Here is a 17,035-nt window from a genome sequence, read left to right on the forward strand (position 1 = left end):
ATTAAACATGTCTATACATGAACCGTGTAATGTTAAGATTGTAGGATCAGCTTCATAATAGCGAGAACGATTATAGGGCATTCAATTAATGCTGCAGTAATATCAAACTATCTTGCCTCACCTCTTTACCTTAATTCAAAGAGGGCAGCGCTGTGTAGATAATGTGTTGTCTTTGTCTAGACTTTAAAAGCTTTAGGATCAGTAATTATTAATGGAGGAAATAAACTGAATGGCACATCTATCGATTATAGGTTGTCATATCGGGCCTAACACACACGTAAAACAGGAAAGAAGTAAGGACAATAATATAAAAACCAAAATAATAATAATGAAAGATAATAAAAACGATAGTAGCTAATAATAATAACAGGCTAATCATAATAACAACAGAAATATAAAAACAAAACACGGGGAAATGTCAGGTGTCGTACTCAGCTCTGACTAGAAGGCCAGAGAGAAGAAGTGGGTCTTCAGTGAGGATTTAAAAACCCCTCGGGTCTGGGCCGACCTCACAGTTTCTCTCTGTTCATCATCTAAAGGACTTTTATAACGATCACAGTTTCAGTAATATATATTTGTTTATTGACTATGTCTTTTAAGTTTGGGGTAAGTGTTTGTGTGTCTGGTGTGTGTGTGTTGGGTGGACACGATATTAGCAATCGAGATCAGAGTGTCTGAACTCTGCCTGACCCCTCAGCAGGTGCACGTGTCAAAGCCATCAGAAATGAACGTGTGCCCCTGAGATAAAAGAACCCCCCAAAGACCGCGGCAGACACCCTGGCGCCGCCTTACAGCATCCAAACATTGTTGCACTTTAGAGACCTGTATAAATACGGCTCCAGCACGGTGAGCACACTCTGCGTATTTACCCCAAAAATGACAACAATGCAACGACAGGACCAGAGCCGCTTCGACATGTGGCATGACTACATGAACCTTGGCAGAGTGCTGGAGAGGCTGCGGGACAGCACCCGGGATGATGGGGGACTCACACACACCAAGGGCCCCGAGAAGGAAGCAGCATCCTCCTGGAGCCTCGTCCGAAACACCTCCCGGAGAGGGGAGCGTAAAGACTCCACGGAGTCCGGCTCAGTGAGCAGCCAGTCGGACACCAGCTGCAGCACCGGGACCCCCCCTGGATGCTGCCGCTTCTGTAAGCAGAACGGAGAGTCTGTGACGGTGTACCGGTCTCACAGGCTGAAATCAGACGAAGGGAAAGTGATCTGCCCCATCCTCTGGAACTACACCTGCCCCCTCTGTGGAGCCAGCGGGGACAAGGCGCACACACGCCGCTACTGCCCGCAGAGAGACGCGGGAGAAGCGGCCAGGGTGGTGCCGGGCTCCCGGTTCTAGAGACAGAAGACACGGTATATATTTAAACATGCTTATGAGTTCATGTTTACAGAGACTGGTGGTGGAGGTTCTTAACAAGTTTGAAGTTAAGTTTTTTTCTATTGTCGTCTTTTTCAGCGATGATTTGCAGACATTTTAAAAACTGCGAGAGCTGTTTTTGTATATAAAGTGTACAAATGGGCATCAAATATTGGACAAGTGTAGGTTACAGGAATTTAAAAATTGCAAAACTAAAGCATTTTGATTTATATTATGCTTCCTAGTTTTTTTTTAAAGTTTTTGAAGAACTATACAGAAATATTTCAAATCGACATTTGATTTACCAGACATGTGTTCATGTGTTCATGCTCACAAAGAAAGTGTTTGACATTGCTGCTTTTAAAATGATGAGTGTTAAAAGTGTAAATCATAGACTTTTTAAAACTCGTTTGTTTCAATTTTGAAGGAATAAATATGGGAAAAGTTACTCATGCTTGTTGTTTTTGTTAAAAGTGTCAAATGCATGGTTGTTCAGCTAAATATTTATTTTCTGTTGACATACATGGATACAAAGCTACAGACATATTTCAAAAGTAAATGTGCACATACTATATAGCTTCAATAGACACAATACATGAATGTGTATTCATGTATATTTCGAATCAATTGTTCTTCTGTCATCATCTTAGAGCCGTGCATGATCTTGAACACATTGACCAACATATTCACAACACACAGATGGGCCTCACAGACGTTAAAACACACACACGGGTGAAACAGGAAAGAAGTAAAATAATGTAAAAACCAAAATAATAATAATGAGAGATAATAAAAACGATAGCTAATCATAATAACAATAGTAATGATAATGCTATAAATCACAGCTTTCTCTTTTCTTGAAAACGATTGTTTCAAATATGTAACTGAGGAATATAAGGGGAGATAATAATACAGAAATAGTTTGAGCTTTTCCACACTGTACAGTTTCTCTGTTCATCATCTAAAGGACTTTTATAATAATCACAGTTTCAGTAATAGATATTTTTTGGATGATTTCTAATTACTATTAGATCTGGCCCTCCGGTATATTGCACGCACACCTTCACTCCATCCTGAGGGTCTCCTCCGCTCAGAGCCGGACCCCAAACATTGATGACCTTGCACCCGAGATGAGATGCCAAGTATCTGAACTAGCATCTCAGAGCAGCAACCTGAGTTCAATGGATGCTTCCTTCTGCACTTTCTCTCACGGCAACAGGCCATGTTTGGGTTTCTCTTTGAGGGGAATAGTTTTGTTGAAGCTACTGTTGGCCTGTGGGGAAATGTACTCATAAGAAATGACTCTGGAGAAGCTGCAGATAGAGCCATGAGACATGAATGCAACTGATTATTTAATGTTGTTTCTATAGGCAATAGTTTAAGCTTTGTTAGTTCCAGGTTTAATATGTGCAATAAGTTCATTTCAATACGTTCTGCAATAAACATTGAACCAGTCCGGCCCTCCACTAGTACCCATTTTTTATTTTGGCCCACTGTGTGTTTGAGTTTGACCCCCCTGGTCTAAAGGACTTTTATAATAGTCACAGTTTCAGTAATAGATTTTTTTTTCACATTGACTATGCCATTTCAGTTTTGGGTATCAATCGAGGTCAGAGAGTGTTTGAACTCTGCCTGACCCCAGGGGCAACAATCAAAAGCCGTCAGAAATGAACTTGTGTCCCTGAGATGAAAGAACCCCCCCCCCCCCCCCCCAGACAGACACCTGCACCGACCTTGCAGCATCCACACATTGTTGCACTTGAAAGACCTGTCTACATATGGCTCCAGCACACTCTGCGTATTTCCCCCCCGGGACCAGCACTTTATAACCCTTGGAAATGTTATCAAACCTTAAAAAAGTGTCAATTACAGGCATTTTATTTGTGAAATTGTGGTTTAAAAAAGTAAACTAGACATATTTTCAAATCAAAATATGCAAATATAGCTTTACTAGCCATACATTGAATTGAGGTCAGATGTAATATACAGTTGCATAACGTCTCTAAAACTGAAAGCAAGTCATCGTTTCATAACTCGATAATTCATTATAATAAAAGAGCATACTCTGACCTCACCTGCTGCTTTGATAAGGCCATACATTGCTGTTACTAAACCATTATGAACGATGACCCCTCCTATACAGAGAGTTATATCACTGACCTTATTTATAATTATTATAATGATGCTTCGTGTAAAATCAATTACAATGTTGAGGAACAGGTTGTTTTACAGTCTTCATGCACAGAATCCTAAACTGTGACGCAGCTCAAATTCAAGTAGAGTAAATACAACTTGCTATTAAAAGTACCTTAAATACAACACTTGAGCGCATGTATAAGTTCATTTCCACTGTTGACAACATATAACTTGGATGGAGGTAATATGTAATGAAAACAGTCGGGACATGACTAATGTCTGAAGAATCTGAATGCTACTGTCTGATGCATTTTTCTCCAGCAGAAGAAAGTTAGCTCATTGGCTGTTCATAAAACAAACGGCCACACCTGCCGGCTCACAACGCGATGTGATTGGCTGATTGCACCTGTTACCAAACACTACTACACCGGATCAAAGTGCAGCTTTCATAATGCAGTTATGAAGCAGAGTCATCAATCCAAGGTCAGGTCTTTTATCTTTCCATGCATCCACAGATCAAAATGTCCATAATTTGAAAACAAAGAACACAGTAAAAGGTAAATGCCCGCAGGGGAGGTGAGTTTCAAACACGTGCTGGCAGGCTCAGGGTTGCACAACGAGCCTTTACACGCCAGGAAAGCCCTTCCTCGACAGCAGTCTTTGACTTTCTGCCATCAAAGAACAACATAAACGGTTCGTGAAAAGCTTCTATTCAACACATCTTAAATCTAAACCTTGTTCTTTACTGAATAAAGTGTTTATTAATAATACTTTATCTTTGAATGGCCAACATACATTTCTGATCTGCTAAACGATGAACCATCCAGATCTCTCAGGTCTTCAGGGACTGGTCAGCTTTCTGTCCCCAGAGTCAGAACTAAACATGGAGAAGCAGCGTTCAGTTATTATGCTCCAGATATCTGGAACAATCTCCCAGAAACCTGCAGGTCCGCTGCGACTCTGACTACTTTCAAATCCAGACTAAAGACTTTTCTTTTTGTCGCTGCTTTTAATTGAACTATTCACATCTTAAACTGCACTGTAACTTTTATCCATGTACTTTTTCTTTTAATGTTTATTTTATTATCTTTTCTTTTTAATGATTTTAAATGCCATTTTCTTAATGGCTTTCGTTTTTTGTAAAGCCCTTGTGTTGAAAGGTGCTATAAATAAACTTGCCTTGTCTTTGTTTTAGATAACTTGTCCAAAGATGGCCGAACACAGCATCATCCGCGTGACTGCCATCGGGCTCTCATTGATATTCTTCATCGTCACCATGGTGATCACTGCTTTGGCAGGACCAGGAATAGGTACGTTGTAATGCTTTAATTATATATATTACTTTGTGAGATAAGGTTTGTTTGTTTAATGTAGAAATGTTGAAGTAATCCTTTGACTTTTTCAATAACTTCATTTTGTACCTTTTTTCCGCTCAAAGATCCCTTTTTGGAAAGCACCAAGAACATCTCAGATGCGTTTGGGACGGAGATCACTCCGGATGGATGGACGTTCACCATTTGGGCCATCGTTTACATCTTCCTGGCTTTAGTGATGGTCTACGTCATCTCCGGCATCTTTAGGAAGTAGGAACCCGCCTACTTTGAGCTGCTTTAATTGTATGTTTTGACCAACACTGACCTGCGATTCTGTCTTCAGGAATGCATACGGTCCGGTGTACTGCAGCCCGGCCGTTCTGCCTCATGGATTCTTCGTGACTTGGTGTTCGAACCTGACTTTAAACATTGCATGGTTGTTCCTGTGGGACAGAAAGTGAGATTTCATTATTTACTTCTACTGAAATCAATCAGCAATGTATCTAATGAGAAACCCTAAGTTACAGGCAAACAATTGGCTTTAAGTGGTTGTATATTCTTTTTTTTTTATATTTGCACAAAACAAACATTGACAGTTACAGACCATTTTACATTTTTTGAAATAATACAAAGCAAATAATGTGAATCACGCATACAGACAAACGAACATAAAAAGACAGACACAAAAAAACAACAACAAAAAAACGGTTGTATATTCTTAAGGATAAATACCTGGACTGCATGTATGTGAATGAAGGAGAGGCTTATAGGTCATGGGGTCAAATACAGGTCATCACCTACAATCAATCAGCTCATAAGGCATGATTAGTGCACACATTGAGTGACATGAACATTGGCAGGATACTGAAGCCATCCAGCTACTTTAAAAGGATGTGTCTCATTCTGACTTTAATGTTGCTTTTTATATTTTCGCCTATTCTGGGAGTTAATTCTTGTTTGAACCATAAGCAGTAAAACCCTAGAAGGGAAATGTGTGATTCAGGAATAAGAGTAGATATATAGTAATATATGTGTAAAAAAGGAGGATATTATACAAGAAACATGTGAACAGTTGCCGATTGGACAGGATTACACTAAGATTACAATCTGTTAACATGTACTTTGTTCTGTCTTCCATCCCTATGAAAGGTTGATGTCTGCTGCGCTTGCCTTCCTCATCCTCATCGCCCTCACTAACTACCTCATGATATTCTTCTCCTGCATCGGTCTCGACAACTACGGAGCGTGGCTGGCAAAGTACCACCGAGTGGACCTGTGGCTTCACCGAGTGCTGGTGAGTGCAGCAGCTGTTCGCCTCTCAGAAACACCTGCCGCCTCAGCTCTGCATGCTGAGTGCGCTCCGCTCCTCTGCTGCAGGTTCAGAACGGGATCGCCATATACGCAACGTGGACCACCATCGCATCGCTGGTGAACCTGACCATCGTGCTGACTGCAGACGCCGAGATATCCCCGGCGAACGCTGCCACCATCTCACTCTCTGTGCTCACTGTGGTGCTGTTAGTGTGGTGAGGGCAACGTGGAGGACACAGTACTCATGTTATTGTCCGATCCAATCGATCCAGCGTCGTGTAAAACGTCCACATCGACACAAATATCATTCAAATGGGCCTCAGGTGGACATTTCTGCTTTAAACTCACATCTTGGCTCCAGAGGATGTCAGAAATTGATTAAGCATCCTTAATAAAACCCAAATCCAACTCAAAATTGTATAAATGGGCCACGCCGTTGTTATGCTAATATACAATGTGCAAATTGGCCGACATATACTATGAGTTTGTATTCTAACATAACATGTACGAGTACACAGCATTTCTGGGTTCACAATCGGACAGGCTTGAAAATATAATGTAAAAGACAATTATTGATGCATTAACTTCGATGTATCTTGTGAATTTTACTCAGGGATCATCCTATTTAACGTATAATAATACTTGATAAATCCTTGAGATGTTCTTAATCTGAATGGTTCAAAGGTAGCAAATCCATTTAGTGGAATTAGCTCTGAAGTGTAAATGCTTAAGTAAAGAAACACCACTGCCTTCACTAAGTTCAAATGTGTTGTTTCCTGCAGGACGGTCCTTGAAAACACCGTCCTGGATAAACACGTGAGGTACATCCTGTCCATCTACCCCGCTGGGATCTGGGCGCTGACCGGAGTGTTCTCCAAGAACTACAGCGCTGCAGACCCGTCACGAAACAACACCTTCATCGGTGAGGAACACATCTCCCTCTCTATCACCAGGACGTTTGCATGTCCTATAATCAATCAATCAACCAATCAATCAATCAACCAATCAATGTTTATTTATAGCCCAATATCACAAATGTTAAATTCGTCTCAGTGGTCTTCACAGTGTGTACAGAATATCAGTATGACATATTACCCTCTGTGTAACGACTGAATGAACACAAGTGGAGGACTCAAGAGCACGACTCAGAGGCTTAGGATGCAAAAAGGTCTTTATAGCCAAGGTTCGGTACACGGGAGATCAGTCAGTACCAAAACAGACGAGGAGTAGACAGGGACCGGGTCAGGTACACGTGGAATCAGATGCTATGAAAAACACTGCTGGGACGCTAACTAAGACGAACTGGCACTGAAGGGACTGTGGATGCAGACGAAGGGCCCTTCTCACTTCGGTTAAATGGATTCCTTGCGTCGTTTCCCTGCGACTAGTCCCTCCCACCAAGGAAGCACGGAGAGACGCAAGGAAACCACGAGAAGCAGGGAAATTAGTTTTAAGAGCAATGGGACGTCCTTTCCTCCGGAGCGTCACGTGAAGACGTCCGTTTGTGATGACGCCGCACAGCTGATCGTCTGACAGCAGCTCTGTCCCCGTTGTTTCCACACCCCCGCCACACATTTACTGACACACACATTTGTATCATCTGTTGTAGACCCAAATACATTAAATAACATAAGAACTCATTCCCAAAAAAGATAAACGCCATTCTTAAAATGTATAGGCTAAACGAAAAAAGCGATCATGAAAATGTTTCCAATAAATGAAGAAAGTGAATTTTTCCCACGTTGTTGTTCAGATATATCACATGTTTGTCACTAAATGAAACATGAATTGAAACAAAACACGGTATAAACTGAGGAGTGACTCTCGTGAGGTTCATGTGTTTTCTTCACTCCGCTGGGAAACTGCTCTCATGTCAAGAAGCATCAGATCAGTGCATGCGCTGCCTCGTCCAATCAGTGAGCGATACACAGTAAGGGGGCGGGGCGAGTGTCTGAGGATTTCATCGAAGGATGGTCTGGTGGTTTCTCGCTTATAGCTCCTCCATTATCGCTCCTCCGGCAGAAATAAGGCCATTGGGACGCTACTCAAGATGGCGCAGACAAATCAACATCCGGTGAGACCGAGGAGCGAGGAAATGAGAAATAAGAGAAGTGAGAAAGGCCCTCAGTAGGCAGAGGGAGAGATGATAATGGGGCACAGGTGAGGCTAAGTAGGGATGGGAAGCAGGTGGAGTTCAATCAATGGCAGGAAAGCTGAGACTGAAATGAGAGAAACCACGATGAAAACAGGAACAATAACAACAACATCAACACGCTGTCCTTTGACCCTCAAGGAAAGACCTCCAGAGAAAAACCCACAGTTTAAAATGAAAAATGAGAGAATTGAAATATAAAACATGCTGTGGATTGATTTTAACATGCAGTTACACGGACAATGTGCACACTCATGTATATGTACTTATGTATATATAATAACTTGTACATTTGTAATTCAACATGTATATTTTCTACTTTCTTGTTTATTTCTAGTGTTTTTCTTTGAATGTTTATTGCACAATGCCTTGTCTGTTTATGCTGCTGCAACACAAAAAAGTACTTCTTATCTTATCTTGTCTTATTTCTGCTTCCCTCTGACATTTATATATATCTTCTTCCCTCTGTAGTCGTGCTGTTGGCTTTGGCCTGCACGATATTTGCAGGTCGGATAGGTCTGGTGGTCTGGAGACACATCAAGACGCCCCTTTATGAGCACATTAGCCCGGAGAGCATGACTCCAATGGAGATCGCAGACAAGCAGAAACATGTGTTTAAATAAGAGGTTCTGATCAACCCGTCTGTATCGATGCAGTGTTGTCTCTGTTTGAGGTGTATTTTCTTAATGCTTTGTATATATTGTAATCTATGACTGGTTTGCACTGCTGCAACATATATAATGAAGCTTCTTATAATAATGGAAATGATATAACACTGAAGTCCAATCCAATCTGTCAACACATTTTGTACTCCATGTTCTAAAGACAGGCTTAATCTATTATTCATTTTACATCTAGGCCTGTAGTTCATTTATCAAAAAGGGTATAATGTTTGTGTTTCCTCATGCATTTGGACTTGTATTTTGTATACTGTTTAAAATAAATTATGCTTTCTCAAATTGTTACGCTTTTGTGTGATTTTTCTGGTTTATAAGAGATAAGAAATACTACAACTGTTCAAACATATGATACAGCATAATGATTTACTTATTAAATAGGGAATTATTGTCAATCAATCAATCCACCAATCAATCAATCAATCAATCAATTAATCAATCAGTGTTTATTTATAGCCCAATATCACAAATGTTACATTTGTCTCAGTGGACTTCACAGTGTGTACAGAATATCAGCATGACAATACGACACCCTCTGTCCTTAGACCCTCTGTCCTTAGACCCTCTGTCCTTAGACCCTCACATCGTACAAGGAAACACTTCCAGAGAAACCCCACAGTTTAAAGGGAACATGGGAGAAACCTCAGGGAGAGCAGCAGAGGAGGGATCCCTCTCCCAGGACGGACAGACGTGCAATAGATGCCTTGTGTAAATCATTTTACAGCATAGGTAGACCAAATGTTAGGAAATGCATGTGTCTGTAATAATAAGATGAATCCAGGAGGATGTCAACAATCCTGTGGGAGCCATCAGGGAAGTAGTGTGATGAGAGTCAGGCAGGACCACAGAGACAGGTTCAGCCACGACCCGAAGTCCAGGGGCCTCATGTATAACGCCGTGCGTAGGATTCACGTGGGAAGGTTGCTTACGTAGTAGAAATCCGAAAAATAGGTCCATACATTTTCCGCCAATTCCCGATTCACCAAACATTGCGCACCGTCGAGGAAAGTGCGTACAGCACTTCCTACGCCGGTTTCCCTTACTTTCACGTAACGCCCATATTTGCCTATAAATAGTCAAAGAAACGCCCATTCATTCATTGATTCATTCATTTTGACTGAATTTATGAAGAAGATCGCAAGAAATGACGACAAAACAGCTAAAAAAAGACATCTCACACCGTGTCAGATTTTGGTTATGTTGGGGAGGTCGAGATAAATCATATTGTTTGGTGGATGCAGTTTGAACCAGAGTAGCAGCATGGAGGTCGGATCGTCACCAAAATAAATAAATAAATGGCCCGAAAAAGGTTAATGACAAAAACAATACACATAGCCTTCCTCAGGCAGTGTGTTGGTACCGGGGACAGGAGACCCCCCCTTGATGAGAAACTGTAAGAAACCCTCCGGAGTGGAGTCATGACGACTGGATCTGAATTATGTTTTTGTATTTGGTGGTTTGTGTTCCAGCTGCACAGCGTCTCCACTGCAGCCTGTGCGTTAAGACCACCTCAGTGTCGGATTTTGGAAACTTGATTTTGAGTTGTCTCATGGCAGTTAGGGAATAAGGGACACACCAGGGGACTTTACTTCCTCTTGATACCGTTGGTTATTGACAAAAAAACACCTAAATATACCTGTTGTGATTGTGTGTCTTTTCATCTGTAAACTCCCTCAACGGGGCCGCTCGCTCTCTTTTCTTGATCGCCCTCTCATGGGTGAACACTTCACTGTCCCGCTTCATAGGATTTCTGCCATGTCTCTACTTCAGTTTGACCATCTCTGTTATTAAGTTACGGTCCGTAACTTACGGAATACTAAATACATAAGTAATTAGATACCTAACCATTACTGGCTGCGCTCATAGTGATAAGAATAAGAATAATGCGTATTGAATTGTATTAATTAATTAGTGACTTTATTTAAGGTAGCCTAATTAGTTAGAATCATGGGGTTAAATTGGGATTTGATATGTGGGGGGGGGGGGTCGAGGATCTCAGTATTTGACCTTAAGGGATATAGGCCTACACTGTGGCCCTAAAGCAACTGCTCCATTACCTGTATCAAATGCAGACATTGATGCCACCAAATGTCACAATAAAAATAGAAAGTACTACAAATAAACTGGAATTCATTTACATCTTAAATTATGAATATATATACACAAAAAAAGGTTTACAATCCAACCTTCAAATTGCTTTTTTAAATCAACACTGCTCTGCACACTTGCTAAAGAATATTTGTGTGGAAATCTCAATTCATGTGTAGGGCTGCGTGAGTATGGCCAAAAGTATGAGAGTAAATCTCACTGTAAACTATTTAATCATCATCAAATTCTGTGTTATTATGACCGATCATAACTCAGCTTTATGCAGACATACATTTAGCATGGTGTACAGGGCCGGTTCTTGGCATAGGCGACATAGGCGGTCGCCTATAGGGCGCCAGATCTGGGGGGGGGGGGAAACATTTTGACTGTTTGCGCTCATCCTAATTTTCGGCCTTGATGTAACAACATTCATAATTAAGTCAATGTAACACCCTTTTCACCCCGGTTACACTTTTCATTAGCCCCGTACGATGGGCGCTGTCAGTGATGAAAGTGGGGGGTGTTGGCTTATCAGGCGTCCGCAGCTCTCAGCCAAAGTGGGTGTGGGATCGAGCGAGAGAGATAAATGCAATTTATGTAAACAAATATTTCCAAGGCACTCTTTTATAATTATTGGGGTAAACAGGTTTGAAATCATTTCAATGTATACTATAGGACAGTAAACCAAAAATATCGTTTAAAACTTGAGAGATACAAAAATATGCATAAATAAATGCTAACTAGGTAAAATAAGATATTTATTGCATTTATTTGCTATTGGCTATGGTAGGTTATTGGTTATGTTCACATACTTATTTGATTATTAAAATGTAAACCAATCTTTTTCATATGGGTGTTTTACGGCCCGTCCACACAGCGGCGTGCGTGGAAAGCTTCACCATTCACTTTGAATGGGGTGACGTCACTTTGCTGGCGTGGCTCGCTGCAAAAGTTGAGCAATGTTCAAGTTTTGAAGCCACGGCAGAAGCGTCAGCCAATCGAATCATATGCCAGTACAAGCTCGAGCCAATCAAACCGCTGCTTGTGTGTCCGGGGCGGGAGATTAATGTGATTGGTTGTTGGTCGAGTCACCGAATGCAAGTAGTCGCCTTTGCTTATTTTGTTATGAGATGTGAATTACTGTTCAATTTAGTTGATGTAATAATTATTTGGTTTCTTTTACATTAAAAAAAGGTCTTATGTTTTTTTTCGGGGGAGGCCCTTTTTCCAGTTTAGAGCAATAGCCCCTCCAAATGTCTGTGCACGTCCCTGCTGAGGAGCGTTTGTTTAATCATTTTAAGATTGGCTTTAATCAATGTTTGAAAATGAATTCTTCATATATGATAAATGAGAAGTAACATTTTATTTATGGTATTTATGGTATTATTTCCACATATTTCTCTCCATTCTTCCTTCTGCCAACGGTGTCGCAGTTTCTCGTCTCTCCCGTTGTTGTGCTTAGTGCGTACGCATGGGTTAGAGTTTGCGTGGAGGACCGCACGTTTTCCCGTCAAGTTAGTATTTTATAAATCGCAAACATTGCGTAGAAACTGGCGTACGCCATCTTTTGAGCGTATATCCCTTTATAAATGAGGCCCCTGATCTTTAGACTTTCATATCCCAGAAAATGTCTATGCTGACTAATGTCATGCCCTTCATTTATGACAAATATGCTTATGACAATAATAGATTAGAGTGTTTACATCAGGGGTTTCAAACTAAAGGCCCGGGGGCCAAATCCGGCCCGCGACTTCATTTTCATGTGGCCCCACACGAGCTTGCAAAGAATATATGTTATACTATGTTTATTATACGGTTACATGCCGCTTTACAGAAGCACATTGCCCATAAACTACATGTCCCACAATGCATCTCAAATTCAACTTTTTTCTCAGAATTTGACTTTTTTTTCAAAATGTTATTTTTTTTTTAAACGTCACTTATTTTTTTTACTTTTTCCGGAATTTGGCTTTTCTTTTTAAATCATTTTGTGACATGTGCACTGAAGAGACTTGCAATTGTTTGCCCTAGACTTCTGCTTTCAGAGTTAATTATGAAGTTATTACCCTATCCGATAATAATCCAATGCAGAGGCAATAATGTAATTTAATAGATTATTTTATATATATAAAATATTTATATATTTATTCTTATATAGTCTTATATATAAAACTGGCCCTTTGAGTGAAACCATGATGCTAATGTGGCCCGAGTTGAAATTAAGTTTGACACTCCTGATCTACACTGCCGTTAGTGTCACCTATAAGAAAGACCGTTTGAGTCCTTTATTATTTACCGCACTGGGGCAGAGTATATATATGTATACAAGATAAGAGGAGCACGTGTTTACGAGTGGTCGTAAAAACCTCGCTCTTACACAACGAGCTAATATATAAAAAGCCAGCCGTGCGTCCTCAGGTACTTCTTCACACACCCAGCGCACAAAGAGAGCGGCCCAGAAAGGTACGTCGTGTTTGCTTTTATAAAGTCTTCATTGTGTTGGAGGAAGCTCAGCGGGAAGAAGTGGACCTTTCTGAAGTTATGAAAGTGCTTTCAATCGGAATTCTTAGAAGGATTTTGCTTTGAATGACAGGATCTTTGAAAGAAAAGACAGCTAGTGATTCAAGAGGATGGTACAACTTGGTTTAATTGCCTGAATGGCTGGTAAGGTGATTGATAACTATCACTAGCAAAGGTCAGAGGTCAGCCCTATCACCTGTGCAGTCAGAAGGTATTACATATCTCCCTAAAGGTCACATGTATTTGACTTTATTCAGTATAAAACAGTAGGATGTGACACCTGTATTACATACTGTATGTGTAAATGTGGTTAATTGCACATTTTAAGCTCTAAAAAGTGTTTATTTCTTTTCAAATAATTGTCATTTATCACAGTCGACCACAATGGGAACGCATAATCCTGGCCGCCTCGCTGCCATCGTGGTGTCTGTTGTCAGCTTTGCAATCAGTCTGGTGTTCAACGGGCTGTCTGTCGTCGGCCTCGGTAAGTCAAACCTGTGTTTACATAATTGTTGATTCAACACGCAAGTAGGTATAAGATTGGGATTGGGCTCTGTCATTTCGGTTTGTATTGATATGTTTTCATTGTTCGCCCCTCAGGTCCTTATGACACCACGACAGGCAATGTGTCCGCAGTGTTCGACACGCAGATCACACCTTCAGGGTGGACCTTTACAATCTGGAGCGTCATCTACGTCTGGCTGATAGGGATGATGATCTACATTGTCACCGGACTCTGCAGAAAGTACAGACAACTTCTTTTACTCTCTACTTTAAAACCTTGTTTGTCCTTTAAACCTGTGTAGAATAGAACGTGCACATAGTATCTAGTAATGGTCTTTGCCAGGGAGTATCGTGGGCTTCAAGAGTCACAGAAAATAATAGATGTTTTCACCGACTTACTGTGGTTCTTTTTCTCTTGTAGGAATGGCTATGGCTATGTTTACTGCAGCCCTGCGGTTCTGCCGTATGGATTCTTCATTAGCTGGTGCTTTAATCTGTGTTTCAATATTGGCTGGCTAATTGTTTGGGACAAAGGGTAAGTGATTATTCCCTAATAAATTAATCAACCAAATTTGAACGATCACGGTTAAATTCATGTTTCTGCTTTCTGTTCCCTTCATAAGAATAATGATCGTTGCGCTGGTGTTCCTCGTGCTGGTCATCTGCACCAACTACTCCATGATCTGCTTCGTCTGCCATGGACTTCATGTTTATGGAGCCTGGCTCAAGAAATACCACACGGTCGACTTGTGGCTTCTCCGTGTGCTGGTTGGTATTATTAAAGATAATAGTGTCTCTACTGCAGGGGTGTCAAACTCAATTTCATCGCGGGCCACATCAGCATTATGGTTTCACTCAAAGGGCCGGTTGTAACTTTAAGACTATATAAAAATACATATATAAATATATCATATATATAAAATAATGTATTACATTACATCATTGCCTCTGCATTGGATTATCATCGGACAGGGTAATAACTTCATAATTAACTACGTCTGAAAGCAGAAGTCTAGGGCAAGTCTCTTCAGTGCGTATGTCCCAAAATGATTTAAAAAGAAAAGCCAAATTCTGGAGAAAAAAGAAATAGAAGTGACATTTTGAAATAAAAATCTAATTCTGAGAAAAAGGAATTCTATGAAAAAATGCATATTTTGAAGAAAAAAAGGCAAATTCATGAGAAAAAAGTCATATTTGAGATGCATTGTGGGACATGTAGTTTATGGGCAACGTGCTTCTGTAGCATGTAACCGTATAATAATCATATTATATTCTTTGCAAGCTCTTGTGAGGCCACATAAAATGAAGTCGCGGGCCGAATGTGGCCCCCGGGCCTTGAGTTTGACACCCCTGCTCTACTGGGACATGTCTCCCTGCAGCACCTCTTTTCACCCTCTGTCTGAAACCAGAGCCCAGTCTGCTCTGATTGGTTAGCTGGCCGGCTCTGTTGTGATTGGTCAGCTGCTTAGAGATGTCCCGCCCCTTATCCTATCGCCATAGTGATGTCAGTAAACAAACTAAACACTACAGGAGGGGGAAAACAACAAACCAGCTTTAATCTTGCATCTGACCGGTTATACAAGTCTACTTTTTTACATAAAAATAATGTGGCTTAAGAGTACGATCCCCACCTGCTTGCAAAACTAAAAAACTCTCTTTCCACTTGCAGGTTCAGAACGGTGTGATGATCTACACAACATGGACGACCATTGCAACCCTGATCAACCTGACCATCGTGCTGACCTATGACGTGGGCATGTCCCCGCTGGACGCTGCAACCATCTCATACGCTTTTTTGACCGTCGTGCTGCTCGTGTGGTAAGTGCTCTTAACTTATGATACATATGAGAGAAGTAATGCAAAGCTATTGTGACATTCTGAATGTGTTTGCCCACAGGTTTGCTTTGGAGAACTTTGTGCTTGACAAACACGTGCGGTACGTCCTCGTCATCTACCCGGTTGTGATCTGGGCGCTCACTGGGAACCTGGACAAGAACTTTGATGCTGAATCACCCAACCGTAATGGCTTCTTCATTGGTAAGACACCGAAGAGAGCTCCATATTAATAAAATATGGTGCATGATACAATAAGCTTGTAATCTCCTGCCATGTCTCTTGAAACATGGCAGGTAGGGAGAAGTAAATAAGCACAATGACGGACAATAATGACACTTTTTTGTACTATTTTTGAGTAAATTCTAAGAGAACATTTCAGATGCCATCTTAAGTACTAACCAGGTTTTCCTCTCTTAGTTGCCCTGCTGGCTTTGGCCTCGGTGCTGTTCCTCGTCAGGATTGCTTTGGTGATTTGGAGGCACATCAAGCAGCCGCTCTACACAGACGTCAGTCCTGAAGCCATGGAACCGACGGACATCGCTGAAAAGCAGAAAAAGATTTTCCGTTAAACCTTTGTATAAAACACTGGATGTCATGTATCATAGCAAAAAGTGGTGCCATTGTTAGGCCTTACTACGTTGATTATCAGGAGAAGAAATGTTTATTTGTTTGGGAAATCAGTTCACAATATTACGTTGAACTTTGGCTGACTGATCTATGGACCTTTTATGGATCTCTCTAACATATGGATTGCAAACACAAGTCATTAGGCTCTGATAAGGAGACTTTTACAACACAGAGGGGCAACACCTACCTTACAGTATAGACTATATGTTTTGACATTTTGCTACGTTTTTCAGTTTGTTTGGTATCAAATATAAATGTATTTTATAATGCTAATTGTAATTTTCTGAATTTGCAATTATTCTTTATTTATTTGGAATACATTATTTATACAATTTATCATGTGTGACACCTATTTTTTTACAACTGAGCAGTGTGGGCTCTTTTGTCAATATGTGGCAGATGAAAGAGAGTATTACAATTCATGTAAATATGCGTTGCTAAGTCCAAATATTATGATCATACAGTATGAGCTTGTTTTCTTTACTATCATTCTGCAAGGA

The 17,035-nt window shown here is 40.7% G+C and overlaps 2 protein-coding genes across 2 annotated transcripts; both read left to right on the plus strand.

The window, feature by feature from the left end:
- Positions 1-685: 685 nt before the first annotated feature.
- Positions 686-1,805, plus strand: nanos2 (nanos homolog 2). Its single transcript, XM_034109077.1, has one exon. It carries the CDS (start codon positions 877-879, stop codon positions 1,351-1,353), a length of 477 nt encoding a protein of 158 aa, XP_033964968.1. The 5' UTR covers positions 686-876; the 3' UTR covers positions 1,354-1,805.
- Positions 1,806-4,717: 2,912 nt separating this feature from the next.
- On the plus strand, positions 4,718-8,906 carry LOC117465586 (uncharacterized). Its single transcript, XM_034108484.1, has 7 exons — positions 4,718-4,817; positions 4,946-5,090; positions 5,164-5,277; positions 5,970-6,114; positions 6,198-6,346; positions 6,914-7,053; positions 8,755-8,906. Exons 1-7 carry the CDS (start codon positions 4,718-4,720, stop codon positions 8,904-8,906), a joined length of 945 nt encoding a protein of 314 aa, XP_033964375.1.
- Positions 8,907-17,035: the final 8,129 nt, after the last annotated feature.

Source organism: Pseudochaenichthys georgianus, chromosome 20 (genome assembly GCF_902827115.2).
Source record: "Pseudochaenichthys georgianus chromosome 20, fPseGeo1.2, whole genome shotgun sequence".
Classification (NCBI taxonomy): domain Eukaryota; kingdom Metazoa; phylum Chordata; class Actinopteri; order Perciformes; family Channichthyidae; genus Pseudochaenichthys; species Pseudochaenichthys georgianus.